This window comes from Pelodiscus sinensis, chromosome 12 (genome assembly GCF_052426305.1).
Source record: "Pelodiscus sinensis isolate ZL-2025 chromosome 12, ASM5242630v1, whole genome shotgun sequence".
Classification (NCBI taxonomy): Eukaryota; Metazoa; Chordata; order Testudines; family Trionychidae; genus Pelodiscus; species Pelodiscus sinensis.
In genome coordinates, this window is record NC_143063.1 from 13661438 (window position 1) to 13684781 (window position 23344).

At 44.5% G+C, this 23344-nt stretch overlaps 1 protein-coding gene across 1 annotated transcript in view; it reads left to right on the forward strand.

The window, feature by feature from the left end:
- The window catches only part of NECAB2 (N-terminal EF-hand calcium binding protein 2), a 386434-nt gene that overhangs the window by 159955 nt on the left and 203135 nt on the right, over positions 1-23344 (forward strand). The window contains exon 4 of the mRNA XM_006133911.5: positions 19697-19722. Within this exon, the coding sequence (XP_006133973.1) occupies positions 19697-19722 (26 nt within the window). The remainder of the gene's footprint in view (positions 1-19696; positions 19723-23344) is intronic.

A 23344-nucleotide genomic window follows, 5' to 3' on the forward strand; every position in this document is an offset into this window, starting at 1 on the left:
AGGGGTGCCTGAGCCCTTGGGAGGTGCCCGATCCTCTCCCATCCCTTCCCTCCCTCAAACACCCCAGGAGCAATCCCCTCTGAGGCCATTCCCCAGCAGCAGGGCTGTGTCAGGGTGGGACTGCAGAATCCATCAGGGACGGGACTTCCTCCCCACCCCCACTCCACTCCTCACACCTCCCAACTCCCCTTTCCTGAGGGACCCCCTTTTCCAGGCCCCCTCCCATTGCAGGGACTGCAGCCTGAGTGTGCCTTACCTCCATGAAGAGGGCCCCAATGGTGGACTTCCTCATGCCAAATTGATTGCCCACTGATTGGTAGCTGTCTGGGGAGGCGAGCTTCCAAATGGCGAGTGTGACCCGCTTCTCCAGGGGGATGGTGGGCCACAGGTGGGTGTCACATCTCTGGAGGGTGAGGGCGAGCCAGGTACACAGCTCCAGGTACACAGCAGGTGGCCTTCTGCATGCAGAAGTTTTGGAGCCACTGCTGTTCATCCCACTGCTACATGGCGAGCCGGTCCCACCAGTCCAAACTGGTGTTGAGCCTCCAGAAATGCCTCTCCACTGTGGGGTGTGGTTGCCAGAGTGTAAGTCCCAAGAATGAGGTTGGGGTCAAGCTCAGTCAGGACCAGGAAGGCAGCTGGCATAAAGTGCTTCAGAAACTGCAGCATGGCCGTGTGGGGCCATCGCATGCCATGGGGCAGCTCCAGCTCCATGGCACCAAGAGAAAAGCTGTGCAGGGCAACCACAGCATGGCAAAAAAGCAGGGCAACCACAGCAGGTACTGCGAGAGCTTTGCTGTCCCTCAATGAGTATGCGGCAGAAGCAGAGAAACAGCTGTCCAGGGGGGTCCCTTTAAGCATGTGTCTCTGCAAGGCTCTGTCACCAGCACTCAGAAAAACGGGTTACCTAAATCCCTGCCTGAAGTGGTTCTGGGTGGCCTTTTATGTGACAGAGCGCCCAACCAGTCTGCATGCTCTCTTTTGAAAAAACGATCTGCTTTTTCAATGTGCTTTTGCTTTTTTTATTTCCAAATAAAGCTTCTTCCAAAAGATGCCTGCAGTCTGGACATAGCCTCAACATCCTTATATCACACATTGTATGGTACACTTGTGCGTCAGTGCCTGAATCTTTGCATTATTGCAGTTGAAGTACAGGACAAAGTACTTCCTAAATTGATTTAGGGAAGTGGAACTCTTTGGCAGCAAATAATGGGCACCTTTTAAAGTAAAGGAGGTAGTTACCAGAGCCATGCTTAAATGAACTAAGGATTACATGGAAATCTATTATGAATTCTGATTATGTGGTCATAGGACTCAGAGCTGCAGGTGACTGACTACAGTTCTGATCATTGGAAAGCCCTGTGTTACTCCTTAGATTGTTTGTTTATATTGACCATTTTTTCAACAACATTGAGTTTTGGACACCTCAGTTTTTGGGTGTCTGACTTAATCACCTTTAAAGGACCATAGGTAGCTACTAATAGGAGTGGGAACTTAGTTTTTCCATGAAGATTAGGGCCTTTTAGGAATATCAAATCAAGTCATCCAAAATCATCATCTGTCACTAATCACATGGGCTAGGTTTTGCTAATTTACTCACCATACAGAGGAAGCAGAAGGGTGATCCTTTTTGCATCAAAACAGGCTGCATCAAACAAATGTTACATTGACAAGGGTTTTCCTACAAATATTCTAAGCAGGGAAGTAATTGCGATGGCATCTGGTTGAGAGATGTTAGTGATAGCCACACATCTTATCTATTAATGTCCCCTGCCATATGGAATAATGACACAGTAAGCAGCAATAGAGAGCTCCCACAAAAATGTTCAAGTAATAATTTGCAAAAAGTACATTTTATGTGTGGTAGCAACAGCTGCAATGGGAACAGAGGGACAGAGCACCTGGTGAACAGCAGTTTAGGATATGGAACATATTTTGAAAGCAGGATTTTTATTACCAAATGAGCACATTCCTTGGCCCTCCTGGCCATGTCTACACTAGGAAATTATTTCAAAATGATTAAAATCAATTTAAAAATAACTCTTGATTTAACAAAATTGAAATAGTATCTCCACTACAAGGAAGCATCGGCATTAGTTAGAATTAGTCTGAAATAGTAAGTTCACATTGATTGGAGCCTGCCTCGGACTTGGAGCCCCTGGAAGCACTCCAGAGAGGGCACTAGGAGGGTGGATATTTTCTGTGGCTCCTTGGTCAGGCAAGCTGCAACCCGTGCTTTCAGGAGCTCCTCTTTACAACTGTGTCTCACATGCCCCACCTCCGCTGCCTCCCCCCTCGCAGGACACAAAAGGGATGCATGGGCATGTGCCGTCTTGTGCTCTGGTTGCCTTGCAGCACTCACACCATGGAGCCAGAGCTGCTGCAAAGCAGTGCCAGGCTCACGGGCCTCGTGCTGCATCTCATGGTGCAGTACTTCCAGACTGCCCGCATGTTGCTCCAGCAGGACGAGGACTAGCAGAATGAACCCCAGTGTGGATCAGGTGCCCAGCTCGCCCAGGTCCTAGTGCTCTTACTGCTGTGCATGCCCCTCAGTTCCCTGGACACCGCGGAACACCGCTTCTGATGGCAGGAGACAAGCTCGGACTGGTGGGAGCACATCGTCCTGCAGGTGTGGGACAACCAGCAGTGGCTGCAGAACTTCCACATGCAGAAGGCCACCTTCCTCGAGTTGCATAGGTACAAGTATCTTCTACATACAATCAGTAACAGAGCCCCTAGTGGACTTCATGGATTCACTAGCCCTTTCTAGGGTCAAAACTCTGTTTGGGGCTTTGTTTTGTTTTATTTTGTTTTAATTCATTTTATTAATTCACTGTTTCAATACTGTAAAGGTAAATATTAGCTTTTAAATTATATCCCCATATACAGTTCTAATGATATGCAAATTATACTAGGCTATGACAAAAATAGATAAATCCTCATTCTGCTGAAGACAATGGCAAAATTCCAGTTGCTTTTCAGTAAGGTTAAGAGAGGGACAGGCAATAAGCAGACTGTGGGCCAAACCTGGTCCACCAGATACTTTTGAATGGACCCTAAAATCTTTTTATTAACTTTAATATTGTCATTATTTTTGTATTATTTTCTCTGAAATCTGGACCTTGAGTATACCTTGACAAAAATAATTGACTATCCTAGGTTAGGATTTGGCTCACAATCTCTTTGTCTACATCATGGATACAATGGGAAGAAAACAGCTGTACAGTTTTTAATATACTGTAAAATAAGCTTGCAGCACACCTTCCTTTTGTGTCAATATTATGGGATGCTAAGAGGCAATTGATTTCTGGAATCTAATTTAACATAATACCACATCACAGGATTTCGGTTTACTCATTTCATTTCAGCATTGCACAGTAGGAGTAACAAATTGGATTTCTTGAACCTTATGACAATGCAGACAGTAAGCAGCAAACCACTTTGCAGTCAATGGGCAATGAAGATGGAACCCTGGGCATATTGTAAATGAGCTGTAACTGCTCTAGGGCTCTTCACATTGCTGTTTTCACTTTGAAAAGCCGCATGAGACTGAAGGGTCAGAGGAAATAAGGCAGGGAGGGAGGAATTCGATCATATTTATTACCAGTAATTGTATTGCACTAGTGCCTAGACATTCAGCCAAGGCTGGGTGCTACATTATGCATATAAACAGGGAGTAAAAGCAATCCCTGGCTTGAAGAGCTTGCAGCCGAAAGAGGCAAGACAGACTAAGGGTATGTCTACACCAGTGGTTCCCAATCTTTTCGAACATATGACCCCTTTTCAATCTATTAAAATTTCACAGACAGCCCTCCCCCCCCCCCCCCCCAGGGGGAGGAAAACAATAAAAGGAAAAGTAAGGAAAGAAAAAGAAAAGTTTACTTTTAAAATGTCCATGGACCCTCTTCAGTACTGTCACAGACCACTAGGAGTCCGCAAACCACAGGTTGGGAACCACTGGTCTACACTACACAGCTTATAGTGACAGGGCTATGTCAACACATCCATGTAGCTAAAAGTCAGGCAGCATAAACATTGTTTTTCAGCACTTCTGCTGACAAAAAGCTTCCACCCCCTATTGGGTGTGTCTACACTACCAAGTTTTGACTCCAAAAGCTGTCTTTTGGTGACAAAACCGTGAGAGCCCACACACTGCAATGGGACTCGTGTCATGAAAAATGTCCGGTTTGGGCAACAAAAACCTTTCAACCCTATGAGAGACGTTTTTCTTGCCCCCTCCTTTTATTATCAACAAAGAGCCAGTGAGCAGCACTCTGCTATTTGTTTTGCTGACTGAACTGGCTTCCGCCAATGTCCCACAATGCCAGCTCTGATGGCTCTGCTTGGTGGTTTCCTTTCTGCTTCCCTACAGACATGCGCCCCTCCCCTTTCAAAGCTCCAGGAACTATCGGACAGCTGAGTGAGCTGCTCCGTTTGGGGGAAAAACAAAGCAAATCATTGGAGTGCTCCTGTTCAGCTCTACTAAGACAGTCTGCTGTGCTGCTTTGACATGCCTCAGCATGAAGAGTTCACAGAGCTACACATGATGCCGCTCACAGCAGCTGAGGAGGCTGTGGGAGAACTTAGAGGTAATTCCAAGATGCACAGGGATCAGCTCTGCCTTCCCACAATGCTGCATTGTGGGATACATACCCACAGTGCACAGCTCACACTGTCAGTGTTGGTGGACAAGATCTATTGACAGAGGGCGCCTCAGTCGACTTTTCTTTTGGTGACCTTCATGTGCCAACAAAATCTGGTAGTGCAGACATACTATCTGAGCGGTGTTTGCTTTGTCCACAGGCAAGCACTCCTTCTGACAGAGACCTGTTTGATTAGTACTTGCTGATGGCAAAGCTTTTATCATTGGAGGTGAAGTTAAGCCCTAAAGGTGAGGCAGAAAGATGCCACACAGAGTGAATAGAGTGGTGATGACTTGCACACATGGTTAGATTTAAAAATAAAAATTGGGGTGGGTTTAAAACTGTGATATATATTTACACTGCTTTATAGCAGATTGAGTGAGAAAGGAAGGTAGGAAGGTAGAGTTGCCAGGTATCTGGTATTGACCCGGACAGTCCAGTATTTTCACCTCCTGTCTGGTAAAAAAAATCAGAAAATACCGGACACCTAAAATGTCCAGTATTTTGTTATTTTTTCCCAGCCAGGAGGCGAAAAAATGTGTGCTTACCTGTTTCCGCAGGAGAGCTGTCTGGCCTGGACCAGGAAGACAAGATGGCAGATGGGAATACTCTCCCCCTTTTTTCTCAACAGAATTTTTTCTTGGGTGTTTTTTTTTGGGGGGGGGGGCGGTGTTTGGTATTTTTGGTTAAACCATCTGACAACCCTATAGGAAGGGATTACTTAGATGAAATAGGAAGGAAAACTGAGGGGAATGTACAGAAAAAATAAGAAAAGATGAAGACAGACAACATGAGGTTGAAGGGGAGAGGCTGAGCAGTGATGCAGGAATAGATTAAACCAAGCAGCCAGTCAACAAAGGAGAGAAAATGTCCAGCATACAGTTATAGATGTGTAGAGAACATGCAATGTATTAATTTCTCACAGCTCCCACAGTGTGTTAGGCACTTTACAATCATAGATGGCACCATGATTTCTGCCCCGAGGAACTCTGTTAAATGACAGGTCTCTAAACAAAGTGGGTGAGTCTCAGAAGATTAGCCATGTTAGTCTGCATCTGCAAAAACAATGAGACCCGTGGAACCTTAGAAATTCAGATTTATTAGGACATAAACTTGCATGGGTAAACCCCATTTCATCAGATTAATTGGAGTGGAGTTTATAGAAGCAGGGGTGTATATATAAGGACAATAAAAGAAAGAGGATACTTGTGTAACTGAGATTAGTCGAGTCAGGGTGGAAGTAGCTCATTCACAGCAGTTGATGTGGAAATGTGGCTGTCAAGAGAGGGGAAATTGCCTTGGTAATGCATTTACCAGTTAAGATCCCCTTCACCCACCTTGTCTCTCTAGTATCCTGGGATGGACTTGGCTACAACAATACTGCATATGGATCTCTAAACAATTGGTGAAGGGGGAATAAAAGGAACAAATATTTAGGTGTACTAACAAATATAAGTAAAACAGAACATGAACAGTTTTAGCAAGTTTCTCTCAAGTATGACATCCTTTATCAAGTTCCTGTCTTTTACTATATTTAACCATGAGTAATTAAAATATTAAAATGCAAGGATTTCAGGATGATAAAGCAGCTCATCATGCTAATTCTGTGTTGAACCTGTTGTCATGCACCACATCCTATTGAGAGAGGCTTGTGAATATGAATATGCTTAACATTAAATGCTTTTTACAAAATTGATGTGACCTATCAATTTAACTGTTAAAATCTGCTGGATCTGGATATCCTATTTTAGTGCATGTATCATTCTTGCCTGTAAAGTTAGAAATATGAAATGTGAATCTGTTTATAGTTATAAATATGCTAATGAGCAGGGCTTGACAAACTGCAGTGAAATCCACTCACCAGCCCCGCACTGCACGTGCGCTAGACTGATTTGTCAAGCCCTGCTAATGAGGGCCATTACTGGTACCCTGGAAACTTAATGACTCAGTGATCAAATCGATGACCTGTGAATAGTTTTGTAAGCCTGTAAGCCCAATGGTGGTTGGTCCTAGAAAGCCATGTGACCATACCACCTGGTACTGGTGTCCATTTTGAACCTGGTATTTTCCCATGGGAATGGGGAATGCCAAACAAAGGCGTCCCCACCCTGGGAAAAGTATATTTAAGCAATCGGAAGCAATCAGTCTTTTGTCTTCAGCTACTTTTGAAACTGTGTGGCACACCCTAAGGGAATACAAAAGAACTTTGAAGAAGCTGTAGAACGAAGTCAGAGTAAAAGATCAACTCTGATTTGAAGCTTTTACCTGAAATAAGAACAGTTGTTTAGGGTAAAAATTTACATGCAACAAGTTTCTTAGTGGATTAGAACTAACTACGCATTTTCTGTTCATTTTAATTTATTAACTTACTTTGATCTGACTATTTTCACTTGCAACAACTTAAATCCTACCTTTTGCACTTAATAAAAACACTTTTGTTTATTATCAGGCCCAGTGTAAATAATTCTTACCATGGGAAGGAGGGGAGCAACCACTGTGCATATCTCTCTTTCACTGATAAAGAGAACTGATTTGATCTCATGAGCTTTCTCTGTGTGGGTATGTCTACACTACAAACTTAATTAGAAATAACAACAGTTATTTCGAATTAACTTTAATAGTGTCTACACAGGCAAACAGCTATTTTGAAATAAATTTGAAATAGTGGAGCACTTATTTCGAATTTGGTAAACCTCATTCTATGAGGAGTAACACCAAATTCGAAATAGCTATTTTGAATTAAGTGCTGTGTAGACACTTAATTCGAAATAGGGGGCCTCCAGCCCTTTCCAGGGAGCCCTGATGGCCACTCTGGGCACAACCAGGAAAACTTACTCTCCTCTCCTCCAGCCCTGGAGCCATTAAAGGGGTAGACCCTGGCCACAGTGCCTGTGCCAGCTCCAAGCCTGCCAGCCCAGAGCCAGCAGTGGCCACCGGGGCCCCTGACCCAGTGGCCCCAAAACATGAGACAGCAAGCCACTTAACCTACTGCTGTCCCCCCACCCCTGGGTTGCCACATTTATCTCAGACATTGGCCCCTGGGAGGTGGTTTTCATTTCTCCCACTCCCAGTACGTCTGGGGCTGTTTTCCCTCTGCCACTGCCCCTACCATCATCACAACAGGGACTTCATGGTCCCTGCTTGCCTATGTTGATCAGCCAGGAGGCCCATAGGAGGGTCTGGCCTGTGGACATTCAGGGGCCTGATGTCATGTTGCCCAATGCACTGAAGGGTGAAATGTGCAGTTTCTAGGAGGACATTCATGGCTCCAAGATCAAGGTGGCTCTTGCCCTTCAGTGCTGGGGAGACTCCCCTCTTATTCTCTGGATTGTAAGGGCCATTTTGGGGGAGGGATAAGGGACCAGGCAGTGGGAGACTGTGGCCTACAAAAGGATCCACTGCTTCCGTGACGTCCTGCTCACATTCAGGTTCACTCATGGTTTGCTGTGGGGCCCAATGGGAGCTGCAAGTGCTCCTGCAAACAAGGATCATCCCCAGCCCTCCCAATGCTGCCATTCATCTTTTGCACTCTAAATAACTAGGGCTGTAGGATGGGTCTCCACCAGTGTTGGGTGCTCTCCTTCCTTCAGGAGAGGGGTATGTCAACATATTCCTGCAGAAGACCCATACCGCCCCAGCCACCGAGGCCAGCTGGTGGCTGAAGTGGGCGGACAGTCTTTTTTAGCCACTTGTTGTCTTGTCAAGCGGGTGTGGTGACCCTTTTCTTCCTGAACCTATAGCCTGAGGTGCTGGGGACCACCGAGGTCATGCAAAGGCTTTCAAGTAGGAATAAGAGATCCTCCGGAATAGGGCTTTATTCCGGAGGATCGCACCAGTCTGGACGCTCTTTTCCGGCTTTTCCCCAAGCCGGAAAAAAAGCGGCAGCCATGTTTATTTAAATCCCGCTGGAGATATTTAAATCCCACGCGCATTTCCCAATTCCAAAGTTGTAAATTAGCATGCCTCTTCCAAAGAAGGGGCCAGTGTAGACACAGCCTTGGTGTTTCAGGTTCTGTGGATCCTTCCTATTGGCGGGGGGAAGTCGTTTAGATGTGGTCGGGCTTTCGCTAACCTCCCAGACTCCAACAGGACTACTTTTTTATAGCCTTCTGCTCTGACCCTGTCACAATACATAGTAAGCAACAGTGCCTGCTTCAAACAATTTATAGTACAAATAGGCCAGACAGATAAATGGTGGGAGAAAGGAAGTACCATTTCCATGTGGGGGAAATGAGTCAGAAGGAAGTAAGTTGCCAGAGGTCACCAGGAAGTCAGTGGCAGGGCTGGGAATTGAACAGTGTTTATCTGAGTCTCAGTCCAGTGCCTTCACTGCTAGGACATCATTCTACTGTGCTATATGCAAATAAACTAGAAAGATAAGTAAAAAAGCTGTTACTGTAATCCTAGAGTGAGGTCTGCCTGTTTGACACCAGTGTCACATAGGGTCCTTAAAGCAGAATCAGAGATGTGCAAGTGGTAGGAGGGTGGAAGCCATGGTCTAGCTTCTCCTTGTCTCCTTGTAGGGAGCCAGATATGTTCATAGAGGAAACAGTTTAGGCATTTTCCTATGTGCAGAGACTTAGCAGTCCTGGCCCCCAGCCCTTAGGGAGAGGATGAGCAGAAATTAGGGACTCTTGTTCCCCACCCACTGGTCCAGAGACAATCTGGCTCAGTGCTCTATGGCTGCTGCTATTCTGACTAAAAGGGTAATCAGAAATAATAATGGGTTTCTAGCTGCACCTAATGGTTTTAGGTCTCTGCCTTAAAGTACTGGTTGGGCTTGAAAATCAGAGGATTTTTTTCTATTCTCAGGTGAAATGGCACAAGAAGCTTCCCAGCAAACAGCAATCAATGTGCTCGGGATGCAAATAAAGAGACAGGCAGCATCTGAAAAACTCCCTCTTCCTAACAGGGGAGGCTGCTGCCAGGCTTTCATCTGCCAAAGCAGGAAAGGTTATTAGCTTCAGCTGAAGCAGATCAGGTGTTGATTGGCATTTGAACAGCCCATCCAGACAGCAATTTGCATGAGAAATGTGCTTTGAAGAAGAGTCTTTGATGTATTTGTAACTTGTGAATTCACATTATTTTCCAGTCACTCTTACCACTTTCATTCACTGTGAATCCTTTCAGCATTTAAAAAACCGAAATGGGACTTTTCTGCTTCATTCTTCCATTTTATTCATTCACTCTGAATGAACCTTTTCTGTTCTCCTTAGTAATAGAAGAAAGGCCAATAAAATTGCATTGATAAAAGTGAGCCAAAGGACAGCAACCTTTGACAGCCATAGCATGGGGTAAGAGCTCAGATAAGATGTCTATAAATCCGTGGTCACCAACCAGTAGATCGCGATCTACCGGTAGATCTCTGAGGCTTTAAGAGTAGCTCTTGAGCCCTCTCTGAACTGCGCGCCTGTGCTGTACATTTATATTAGATTTCCTCATTTGAGGAGCAGCTACTCACCGAGCAACAGCACAGGTGAGTAGCTGCGAGGAATGGTGGGAATTTTTTTTTTTAAGTACAAGTATAAGGATTGGGGATAGCAAGTGATGGAAAAGAGCAGAATAGAGAAGGTGGGGCCTCAAGGAAGGGGCGGAATGGTAGATGTTGGCTTGGTTTGTCATTTAAAAAGTGATCTTGGGTGTAAAAAGGTTAGAGACCACTGCTATAAATCAAAGGAAAGAAAGAAAGCAAACACAATAACAGCCTAAAAAATGAGGAAAAGAGAAGTTTACTGTTTTCACAGTCAGTAGTGTAGATAGGCATGTAATATACTCTCCTGAGAAACAAACCCTAGAAAAACTTCACGTGTCATTGGGAATAATGCAGCAAACCTCCAATCCAGATATGGCCTAATATTCAGTTTGCAAAGAAACTGCATCATGTAGCATGGGGTACAGATCACAGCTGGAGGATTCTCTGCATCTTGGGGTCTTCAAACTATTTGAAGGCTTCAATATCTGAGATATAGATGAGACGACTATTCTAAGAGGGGTGGGTGAGATTCTGTGGCCTGCACTGTGCAGGGGGTCAGACTAGATGATCATAATGGTCCCTTCTGACCTTAAAGTCTATGAGTCTATGTAACACTTCTACATAAGGGCTGTGTCTAGACTGTATCCCTTTTTCGTAAAAGGGATGCAAATTAGACATATCGCAATTGCAAATGAAGCGGGGATTTAAATCTCCCCCGCTTCATTAGCATAAAAATGGCTGCCGCTTTTTTCCGGCTCGGAGCTTTGCTGGATAAAAGCGCCAGTCTAGATGCGGATCCTTCGGAAAATAAAGCCTTTTCCGAAAGATCCCTTATCCCTTATTTTAATATTGTCAGTGTTCTTGCAGAAATACTATGCTGCTCCCGTTCGGGCAAAAGTCCTTTTGCGCAAAACTTTTGCACAAAAGGGCCAGTGTAGACAGCCCAGATTTGTTTTCTGCAAAAAAGCCCCGATCGTGAAAATGGCGATCGGGACTTTTTTGCGGAAAAGCGTGTCTAGATTGGCACGGATGCTTTTCCGCAAAAAGTGCTTTTGCGGAAAAGTGTCCGTGCCAATCTAGACGCTCTGTTCCGAAAATGCTTTTAACGGAAAACTTTTTCGTTAAAGGCATTTCCGGAAAATCATGCCAGTCTAGACATAGCCACAGAGTCCAAGCGCTATTGGTGAAAAGTAATGCTATGTAACAAATAAAGCTGCTAGACAATTCTTCAGCATACTTTTGAAGCACTCAGTAAGAATACTTCAATAATCATTATGTCAGAATCATTTCGGAAAATATGCTGTGCTTTGCCTGTGGCAAAACATCAGTGGCAATCAATATTTAAGACCTGAACTCAGGGGAAGAGAGAAGCCTGATCTGTACTAACTCTTCAGTTGTTGGAGTTCAGATTTGTCCATTAAAAGCTCTTAAATTGACCTTGCTCAAAGCAGGGGGTTGGACTGGAGGACCTCCTGCACCTCTTTCAATCCTACTCTTCCATTGTTCTAATTAGAATGATAAAGAAGAAAGGGATGTTAAGGCATATATATAATGTAGTCCCCTTACTAAAGGTGCCTCTGCTTATTTTCTGGGAAGACCCTGTGTGCTGCAATCCAGCCTTGCAGACTACAATTCCCATGAGCCCTTGGGAAAAACAGGAAGGAAGTGACTCTAGTGAGGGAGCTCAGGCTCTCTCCATGTGCATGAGAAGAGAGGCCTAGCAGTCTGGGACTCTACCCTTGGATTTTGGAAGAGAAGGGGAGCCAGGCTGCTTTGGAGGAGTTTGATCCAGTCCAGGGGCTGTTAGGTTGCAGCTACAGACTGGGACTAGAGGCCTTTGGAACTGGGATGTAGCAGGCTGCTTCTGATAGGCATGGCATGAGGCTGTAAGTAATTGGGCCTTTTTGGGAAAAGTGCTGCCTGGGACAGAGCTGCTGCCTAGCATGGATCCTCATACACACTTTCTGCAGAGAATCTCCACTACAGCTGCAGTTCTTCAAGTGCACCCACGCAAGCAAGAGTCTGGGACTCTAAGTCCAGGGTGTGCATGCTCTGGGGTGGGATCAATATTGGCAGTGCAAATGCTAGATATATAAGTTCCAATTATTGTTGTGCACTTTGTTAATGCTATTCGTTGTTAATATGGTAAACCCTGTTTATTTAAGTTAAGTAGAGATTGTTCATTCTAATGTAATCTATTAGATGTATATGATTTGTAGTTGTTCTAGAATTAGATCCAGATTATAGCTGGAATGAGTTTATTCATGGAGGCTCTCAAGGCACGCCAATAGGTGTGTACAAGGCCAGCCAGGTGGAGGCACCGCCATTATACATTGTTTATAAGCAAGGGACTGCAGCAAGGGGGTGGATAGGTTTTTCCCAACCAAACACCATCCGCACTGGGGTGCTCAGGATCTCCTTTTGGGTTAAAATCATCAGGTGCCCAGGCACACCTGTGAGTGTGACCTGCTCCCGAGTAACCCGGGGAGGAAAAAGGGGGTTATAATAATATAAATATAAAATCAAGTATCTGTATTTGGAATAGAAAACTGGTAAAATTAAATACTCAGGACTCTGTTAATTCCAGGGATTGAACAGCTCTCACAAGTTTGCAACAATAAATACATGAAGCATTCTGTCAGGTAGGGCAGTCCTCTTAGCCCGATGTTACAGAAAGGGAGCTAAAACAATAAGGTCATACAGGCAGTGTGTGGCGAGCATGACATTGAACCTAGTTCTCCCAAATCTCAAGATAACACCCCAACCATCCTTTTTTTGTCTATGGAAGATCTAATGTTATACTTACTGAAGCAAGAAATAGCTGGAGGCAACTCCCCACCATTTTCCACCAACACTTATTCTCACCAAGCCTTTAGAACAGGGGTGGGAAAAACGGCCTCCACATCTGGATTTGGCCCGGCAAGCAGGTTGATCTGATCCACAGATGCCCTTGCCACTTTCCCACACCAAGACCAATCAGAGTTGGCTCTAAGCACTAGCAGGGTGGGGTCAGGGCGGGAGAAGACTTCACGCGCTCCCTTTCCCTACCCCTCAGGTCCTGATTGGCCTGGGGGCAGGGAGAGTATGTGAAGTCTCCTCTTATCACCCGGGGTGTGGGCATTAAGAGGGAACTGCCAGCTGTTCAGAACAACTGGCGGTTCTCTCTGGGGAGAGGCAGGTGCAAAGACTTCACGTGTTCTCCCCACCCCAGGCCAATCAGGGTCTGTGGTTGGGGAAGCATGGAAGTGTCCTGGCCCCACCCCTTCCCCCGAATCCCCACCCCTTCCAGGGTGGCTCAGGGCCACTTCAGAAAGTTTTGATGTGTCCCCCTCATCTAAAATGATTGCCCACCCCTGCTTTAGAACATCTGTTATAAACAGTTTTGTCCTTACTTCGAGACCAACACTAGTCCTCAGTACTAGTCTATGAGCCTGATCTTGAGCAAGGAAGGACTGAAATTTGGCTCCGAGTGTCAAACATTCATACTGTCAAACATGCATACATGCTTTAGACATAGGCATGCAAATATTCTGATATTGTGCGCTCATCTAGAAATGCACTTGCACAAACCATGACGTACACATACAAACACACAAGCATTTTTATACCTACATTGGCCATGCACACTTTTGCATGGACCAATTTGAAAGCTCGACTCTGTACTTTCTGCTGAAGAGCTGAAATAGTCAAGAGGAACATATTACATTTTTTAGTGGCTTTGTTCTCAAAGCTCAACCATGGATCAGGAAATCATGCTCCAAATTCGTGATGAGGAATAAGGTATGCTCTGAGACAGATTTATGGAAAATGCCTTGGACACTTAATTCACTGGATGTGGAAAGTCATAATTACACAAGTTATGCGAGAAAACTTGACTCTTAAAAGGTTTGGAAGATCACTTTATTGTGGTTTTCACTTTTGCCTAGATAAATGGGAAATGTTCCCTGTAGCAAAAGGTCACCTAAGTGAAAACTACACTAAGGAGGAGAGCTGTGTAATAATGCAATCGTTAATAATGTAGTCTTATGAAGTTCTACACAAACATTATTATCTTTTTCTCATTAAGTCTGTGTTATGACTTTAATAAATGCTTTAATTAAATATGTTATTAATGAGAGTGTGGTTAAAATTATAAGGAGATTCTCAGACAAGATTAGAGCTAGTCTGAGAAACTTTTCCCTCCTGCATAAAAATGAGAATGGAACTTTCTGTGACATTTTTGAATCTTTGGGTGATGAGGTTGACTGGAGGAATTGGCCTTCATTATGTTCAATTTTTCAAATCCGGATTCTGCAGTTATGTTCTTATTAGATCTCGGTAGCGTGAGCCTGAAATGTTCTTGGAAGGGACACCTCCAAAGGAAGCCTGTGGTGCTGAAGGAAATGAGTTGGTGGCAACCTTCAGATCATCACTGCCCTAGCATGGTTCTAAGAGTGCTGTGCTCTTGAAGGTGCCATCTTCCAGATGAGATTTAAAATCCAGATCTTGAGCACTCATTTTTCATAGGGTACGTCTACACTAGTCCCCTAGATCGATCGGCTAATGAGGGCGACCAAAATTGCAAATCAAGCCCGTGATTTAAATATCCCAAGCTTGATTTGCATGTTCCCAGCCGGTTGCCATTTTTAGAAATTGACTAGCCCGAAGTAACTGCTCGCGTCTGGGGCAGAGCAACTGTGCCTCGGGCTTCCTGTAGTCAGCGCTGGTCAGTTTCAGCAGCGGTTGACTTCGGGACGTCTGGGGCAGAGCAGCTGGGGTGCTGCTGGGTTGCTCCAGTAGCACCGCTCCTCGGCGCTACTGGACCAACCCAGCAGCACCCCAGCTGCTCTGCCCCAGCAGTCCTGATTCAGCCGCTGCTGAAACTGACCAGCAGCGGCTGAATCAGGACGCCTGGGGCAGAGCAGTTGGGGTGCTGCCGGGTTGGTCCAGTAGTGCCCAGAGCAGCGCTGCGGGACCAACCAGCAGCGCCCCAGCTGCTCTGCCCCAGGGTCCACAACAAAAGCCTGGTCTGCTGGGGGGGGGGGCACACTAGCTGCACCCCCCCCAGCAGACCAGAGACACAGGGAGCAAAGCGGCAGCGGGGGGGGGGGTTCCTCGCCTCTGAGGCTTTGCTCTGGTGCTGGACCGCTTTGCTCCCGGTGCCCCTGGTGTGCTGGAGACGGTCCCCAGCAGACCAGGGGCACCGCGAGCAAACCCGCAGCAGCGGCGGGCTCCCGCGCTTCTGAGGCTTTGCCAGAGCAAAGCCTCAGAAGCGCGGGACCCCGCCGCTGCTGCGGGTTCGCTCGCGGTGTCCCTGGTCTGCTGGGGACCGTCTCCAGCACACCAGGGACACCGCAAGCGAACCCGCAGCAGCGGCGGTGTCCCCCGCTTCTGAGGCTTTGCTCTGGCAAAGCCTCAGAAGCGCGGGAACCCGCCGCTGCTGCGGGTTTGCTCCGATGCCCCTGGTCTGCTGGAGACGGTCCCCAGCAGACCAGGGGCACTGGGAGCAGCTTTTCTCGCCCCGGAGCTCGAGGTGGCTGACCGCTGCCTGTGAGCTCCCGGGCAAGAAAGCCCCATTCGTAAGTGCGGATCTGACATAAGTCGGGGACTGCCTGTATTGCCTTTTTGAATATCTGATTTGTGTCCATTAATTCTTTCCCATAGAGACTGTCCAGTGTGGCCAATATTAAAGCTGTCCCTTCAGCAATCCAGATGTGAAAGGCTATTTAATTAACTTACTGCATCATCTAGCGCGCTCTGGTGAGCTCTCAATAGACAAGGGCTGCACTTGCAACATCCCTTTTGCATTATTTCTGCATTAAAAAGAAATCTCCTTTTTAATGCAGAAATAAGGAGTGAATTGTTAAGACTCCAATTAAGCAATTGCTTGTTTCAGAAGCATTTTGGACTATTCTTTCTAAAGTAAGATAGATCATCAAACAATGCCTCACATCTGCACGTTTAGCATTTCAATGGCATTTTTTTAATGAGAAAATAAAATGAGTTCATGGAAATTAACTCCCTGTAGTTCTGGAAATGTTATAGAATTCAGTGAACTAGTCTTAGAACTCAGGGGAGATGATAAATTTCAGACGGAATTAAGATAAAGTGGCAGTTTTTTAGAAGAACCACCATTTTTTAATCCCCATAATAAACAGGTGCTCAAAAGGTTTCCAGAAATCTGTTCAGCAAGAAAATAGAAGTTAATAACTCTCAACAGAATTACTGCCCAGAACAGTTATCAAGACCAAAAACTGTGCTAAAAATATTACAGGATTCAAGGGAAGATGGAAACAAGCTAGTTGCTCAGTTGGCTGATAAAAAAAATGAAATCTCCTGGAAGAGATTATCCAAAATGTGACTTCTGAAGACATATGCAGCAGATGTTTCACTTCTGGGCTGAGATTCAGTTTATCCCAAAGAAGGCTCATGTGCCCTTTACAACTCTAGACTGAGGCAATGTCAGTTTATTCACTGCAAGCACCTTTTGATGCTTATAATTCATTTTTATTATTATGGTTTATAATTCATCCATTAAGTACTCTGTTTGAACACAAGGGTTGAGTCTGGAGACAACTCTTCTTTGAAAACACTTAATCAACCCAATATTGTTATGTAGGAGCATATGCTTAAAATGGTTAAAATAAGAGTTGATGCAGCGTTATTTAATTGAAATCATTCTGTTTATGAACATATAGAAAGGAGAAGGCGCCTGTTCCTACTATTCAGAGTGTATTTGAATGCCCAGGTTGACCCTCTCTAATCTGGCACTCTCTGGCCTGGCAACAGTCGTGGTCTGGAATGATTTTAGTAAGCCTGATGTCCATTTATCCTGTGTGTGGCCAAATTTCCTGCAGTCTCATAAAGTTTGTTTACAGCCACCAGTCCTGGTTCTCTGTGTTCTGTGCTGTTATTTAGCTCTAATTTACCCCTAAATGTCTTCTAACAGTCCAGTAAGCAGTGGAAGAGTTGATAATGCTGCTAGACAACATTGACCTGTGGTTCTGCAAATTCTCTGGTTCAGCACCAGTCAGGTCCCCAGGGTGCGAGACTAGGGTGCCTGCTGTATGTATCTTTAAACCAAAATATAGAGCAAGTGTATATGGTGGAAAAATTCAATGTTGAAAACTGAAGCTACTCAGCAATGGAAGAGAACTGGTATCTCTTTGGTCTGTAGTGAGAGGGAAATGAGCCATATATTTGTGTCTTGGTCCCAGTTCATTACAGTGTTTAAGCCCGTGCATCTGTAGACAGCAAAGCACTTGAGCACATACCAAAATGTCATTGAAGTCACTGGAATTTATACACTTGTCTAAAGTTGAACATGTGCTTTAGTACTTGCCTGAATAGGGCTGGACTGCCAAATTGGGGTACCTGGGAGTATTGTGTGAACACCTGAGTGGCAGTCAGTTATCTGTAAGGGCCGGCCCTGGTACAGCAGGGAGGGGCAGGCTAAGTAGATTCAAAACCAGATGGCGAAGAGCCAACAAGACCAAGCTGAGAACTTGAATGAAAAGAAAAGCTCACAGCCCTCTTTTTCCATTTGCCTTGGATCATTGGTAAAATTCATCTGGACAGATTAAAGGCCATATTTGCAAACAGCTTCCCTTTTGAAAGTGCAATTTTCCCCTTAACATTTTGCATCCACAATCAAATCAAAGAATTGAAATATTTTTTGCCTCTATAAGCACACATCAGGAAATTAGTAGCGTAAATTTGTACTCTTAATTTCTGTGCTTAGCTGTTAGGGAAATGAAGGAGCAGATTGCATTGATTCTTTTCAAAGTTTTCCCTTAAATAACACCAGTACATAACGTTACACGTAGATATGTGCCTAGCTCTAACACATCCAGAAGTGAACTCTAGTCTAAAGACAGCAAGATGCCAAAGCTACAGTAATTTAAATTCCTACTGGTAGCCAAGGGAGCTGAATTCATCCTTAGGATGAAGGCAGCCTGTCCTGTCCATCCTCGCCACAATCCCCACTGTGTGTACATTAATCCACAGAATAACTGAGGAGTGTGCTCCAGCCTCCAGTGGAACTTTTGGGTAACCCTTTTTAACATGTAATAGAGAGGTAGCCGTGTTAGTCTGGTCTTGCTGAAACAAAAGACAGGACTATGCAGCACTTTAAAGAGTAACAGGATGGTATATTAGGTGATGAATAAACCTAAGTGGGCCAGACCCACTTCTTCAGATCAAATTGTGGAAGAAAATTGGCATGACTGTATATACCAAAGGGATACAATAAAAAAAGTGAACACATATAAAATTGACAAATCAGATTTTAGAATGGGGGGACGGGGACCGGGGGGGGGGGGGGGAGGTTAGTGTCTATCATTAGTTTAATGATATTAGGGGAGATAATTGGAGAAGCTATCTTTGTAATGGGTAAGGTAGTTAGCATCTTTGTTAAGGTCCATTCATAAAGTGTCAAATTTAAGCATGAATGATAGTTCTGAGGTTTCCCTTTGTAGTCTGGTGTTAAATTCTCTTTGAAGTAATATACATGTAGTGAGCTCCTTGAGACAATGCCCAGTCTGGTTGAAATGACAGGAAACTGTTTTTTCTTTGTGAAACTGTCTGTCTGATATCTGATTTGTGGGCATTCATTCTTTGGCGAAGTGTTTGAGAAGTTGGTCCAATATACATAACAGACAGACACTGTTGGCACATGGTTATGGCTGGCTATGTCTCAAGGCTGATCTGTTCTCTTACTAAATTGCCCTATTTTGTTGTTGATGGAAATACAGTCCTGATGAGATTTGAACTAGGTACCTTTGAAATATAAACCTAGACTATCTAGCTACTTCAGAGAATGTGCAGGTGTCCTGCTGACCACCAACGGGCTTTATAGTTCTATGAGTGCAACAGAAGGAGAGTTACAACTATGAAGTAGTTACATATGAAGTTTATAAAGGATGTGCAAATATTTTATGGTAAATGAGTAGTGTTGCTTCTGAAACACAAACGCAAGAAGAATGTTTCTGCATCTTGGCTATCAATACCAATATAAATATGGCAGCAATTAAAATGAATTTATTTCAGTGCACAGAGTTACTGATTAGATCAATGCAAAACTATAAAGCTTGTCATGGTTAGGCTGATGCCCATGTCATCAGCCAAGAGTGCCTCCATTAGATGCAACTGAATGGTGCTGGTTTTCTTGCTTATATATTCTGGCAAATCTCAGAAATGTTCCAATTGAGAAGAAAGTCCCAGAGATGGTATTTATAATAATTAATAATAATACCACCACTCCTTCCAGACTTGGCAGCTAAGGGACCTCTCACCACTGAGTCTGTATCCAGATTGTAATATGTCTGGCATTGCTCTGCTGTAAGAAAGTATTAAAGGCTTGAAATCACCACAGACTGTTAACAGCTAGCTGGAGGATGGTTTATCAGAGGCGTAGGTATTAAGTAGAGATAGGATTGACTTATAAAGTTGAGACGTGGATCAGAGATTTTCTAAAGTTTGTGAGTGTTTGTTCCATCTGTAACGATAAACCTAGGAAAATTCTATATAAGCCCTTTCTCTTTCCTTTAAATTAAACGCTTTTTTCTGCTTTCTCCCTTTATGTGCATCTTCCATCTGACAGCAATGTGGATACAAAGGAGCTGTGTGGTAAGTACCTTTTTGCTAACTGTGTAAAAGCAGATTTTAATGTACACTATTCTTAACTTTAGTTTTTACTAGGGGTCATCATACATGCTTAACTCCCAATATAGAATACGGTCAAGATTTTGGAAAAGAGAATGCTAATACTAAGGGTACAAATAAAGAATGGGATTTAAATGTTCTTGGTACCAGTAGTTTCTGTTGACTTTAGTAGGAAAAATTGGGTGCTGGGCAACCTCTGGCAATCTGGTTGGTTAGCAGGGTTAACATTAGGTTTTTAAAATCTTGGGCTGTGTCTACACTTCACCCCTTTTCCGGAAAAGGGATGCAGATGAGACAAGTCGGAATTGCAAAGGAAGCGGGGATTTACATCTCCCCCGCTTCATTTGCATGAACATGGCTGCCGCTTTTTTCCGGCTCGGGGCTTTGCCAGAAAAAAGCGCCAGTCTAGACAGGGATCTTTCGGAAAATAAAGCCTTTTCCGAAAGGTCCCTTATTCCTCTTAAAATCAGGAATAAGGGACCTTTCGGAAAAGGTTTTATTTTCCGAAAGATCCCTGTCTAGACTGGTGCTTTTTTCCGGCGAAGCCCCGAGCCGGAAAAAAGCAGCAGCCATGTTCATGCAAATGGAGCAGGGATGTAAATCCCCGCTTCCTTTGCAATTCCGACTTGTCTCATCTGCATCCCTTTTCTGGAAAAGGGGTGAAGTGTAGACACAGCCTACGTGTAAGTGAATTAAAGAGCAGAGCGTGAGAGAGGATGGAATACAGTTAATCATGTCCCCTTTTTAATCACTCAGTGGGTGTCATACATTAATATTCATTTCAATCTTGAGTCCCTTCCAGTGAAAATAAGCACTTGCCTTAGTCCTTGTGTTTTGTCAGTTTGTGATTTACATCACTATGCAAAGTTTCTCATTTCTGCAGACACTCTTGAAAAACTAGTTTCTCAGGTACCAAGGGGGCCTCAAATAATAGAGAAGGGGGGGCACTCCAAACCGAGTTATCAATGGATAGGCTTTGCATTCCAAAAGGAGACCTTAGGTAGCTGAACATATTGGTTTAGGACTGAATCTGAGCTCTCCACAGGGATTGATTGCTACCACCCTCCTTTGATCACAGCATAAAATACTCCCAAACTCTCCTCACTAGAGCCTCTTGTTAGTTGCTCAGGATTCCGCAGTCTCTATTTGCCTATGTACTGGAGATGTCATTAATAAACTGGAATTGTGGTTGTTTACAATGTGCTTGGCTGTTCCCGAGTTGTGACTTCTTAGAACATATTGTACTTGCTTTCTTATTCAACAATGATGCAGGAAAGGTTTTACAGTAGTTAACTGGAAGATTTCCAGCGTTACTCAGGTCCTTAACTCTAATTATTACTATTTTTTTCATTTAAATCCTTGCTCTGGGATGGGGCTGGGGGTGAGGGGTTCAGTATGCAGGCTGCTCTGGGGAGAGAGGATTACCCAAGCCCGCTTTTACCGCAGCAGTTTCAGGCCATTGAGAAATGCCTGTCCATGGGCACTGCAGCTGCCGCTGGCATTGCTAGAGGAGGAATCAGACAGACAGACAAACACACAGACAAACTCTCTGAAACATATAGTAGATAGCTGTTCTTTTCTCCACTCCTGCCTATTGCTGGCCCAATGGGGTTATAACTGCCCCAGTCTCCATCTCCGACCCCTTGCTGACACTGTGGTCATTCCATAGTATAACTGTCCCTCCTACCAGATTCCTCCCTTTCCATTTGATGAGAAACAATCAAATTCCAGGCACATTCCATTGTCCTGGCACAACCAAACCCTGACCTGGCTTCAAGTTATGATAAGAGGAAGCTGCATACAACATTTGGGCCTAGCTCTTACCACTTAGGACAGGGGTGTCCAAACTTTTTTCAGAGAGGGCCAGATTTTATGAAGTGAACATGCGTGAGGGCCGACCATTTTGCCTGACATTCTGTGAACCATTAAAATTAAACTCAAATTAACTATTTTATGCAAAGTTTATTGCAAACGGCATACTTTTCATTTCGTCACATGGATGACAAATCTAAACAGGTGTTAAATCACTCTGCCTTTCATATCTGACGGCCAGATGAAAAAAAAATCCAGGAAGCTGAAATACGTGTCAGGAACATTGTAAAGTACATTACATATTATTGGTAATAAAGGTTGTCTGTCAACTTTTAAGTTCAAAAAATATGAACAGGAACATAACACCAAGTATACATGTTGTGTATATATTTATAACTGATTTAGACCAACTGACATTAACTGAGATTTTACAATGTATTCATCTCAATACATATGGATTCGTTGGGGGCCATAAAAGATAGATATTGCCAAATTACCTGTGGGGCTGTATTAAACCGGAACACGGGCCGCAATTGGCCCGTGGGCCGGACTTTGGACATGCCTGACTTAGGAGGAGCTCTTGAACAAATGGACTCAGACGAACAGATCTATAGTTGCACAAACTCTCAGATACATAGTAGACTAACAGATGTACCCAGTGTGGCTCAGGTCTTTAACTGAAGGATTTTTTTTTCTTTGAAAAATAAATGAAAAATATGCTCTAGTTCAATGACTGTACTTTTCAAAAATGAAGGAGAATGAAGGTTGGTGTGAGAGTTGGGAGAGAGGAAGGGTAAGGGGTAGGTGGTTTAGGGCAGAGTGTTGGGAGGTGTGGGAGGGCTCAGGGTAGGAGGAGGGGTGCTAAAGTCAAGGCAGGTGGGAGGTGAAGGACTCAAGGAAAGGGGCTTGGAGGTGGGGGGAGCCTTATTGGGGCTGCCTGTGGGGGCACGGGTGGCACTGTTCCAGTGGCAACTCCTCCCAGAAGGCCCTCTCCCACAGCCTGCAGGCTGCCTGGGGGATGAGGCTCCAGAAGCTGTCGCCCCATCCAGTGCCCCCCCCCATGTCATGCAGGTTGTCTTGGTGGGGACAAGGCTCCAGGAGCTGCCCCCTCTGGCAGCAACCGCCACATCTCCATGGCCTAAAGGCTGCTGAGGGAGGAGGCTGAGGTTCTGGGGGCTGCCCCCTCCGGCAATGCCTGTAGGTTGTCAGAGTGGGGGTGGCAAGACTATGCCATCAAAGCCTCATTCACGTGCACATCTACTCATGTAATTTATGCCATCATATGCCAACCATGCCCTCTGCCATGTACATCGGACAAACCAGACTGTCTCTATGCAAAAGAATGAATGGACACGAATCGGATATTAAAACTGACAACATATTAAAACCTGTGTGAAAACACTTCATCCTCCCTGGACACACAGTTTCAGGCTTGCACGTTGCCCTTTTGAGGCAAAAACCCTTCAAAAATAGGCTGCAAATGGAAACTGCTGAGCTGCAATTCATATGTCAATCTGACACCCTAAACCAAGATTTAAATAGACACATTGAGTGGTTCTTGCAGTATAATGGGCCCTCTCACCTTTTCATCACTGTTGGAGCTGAGCCACAACTACTCTGATTTATTTAGCACTCCCTTCTCTTTTTGCTTTTTTCCTTCAGCATCTGAAGAAGTGAGTTGTAGCTCATGAAAGCTTATGCCCTAATACCCTAATAAAATTGTTCGTCTTTAAACTTCCAGTGGACTCCTAGTATTATGTGGTTAATTTCAAAT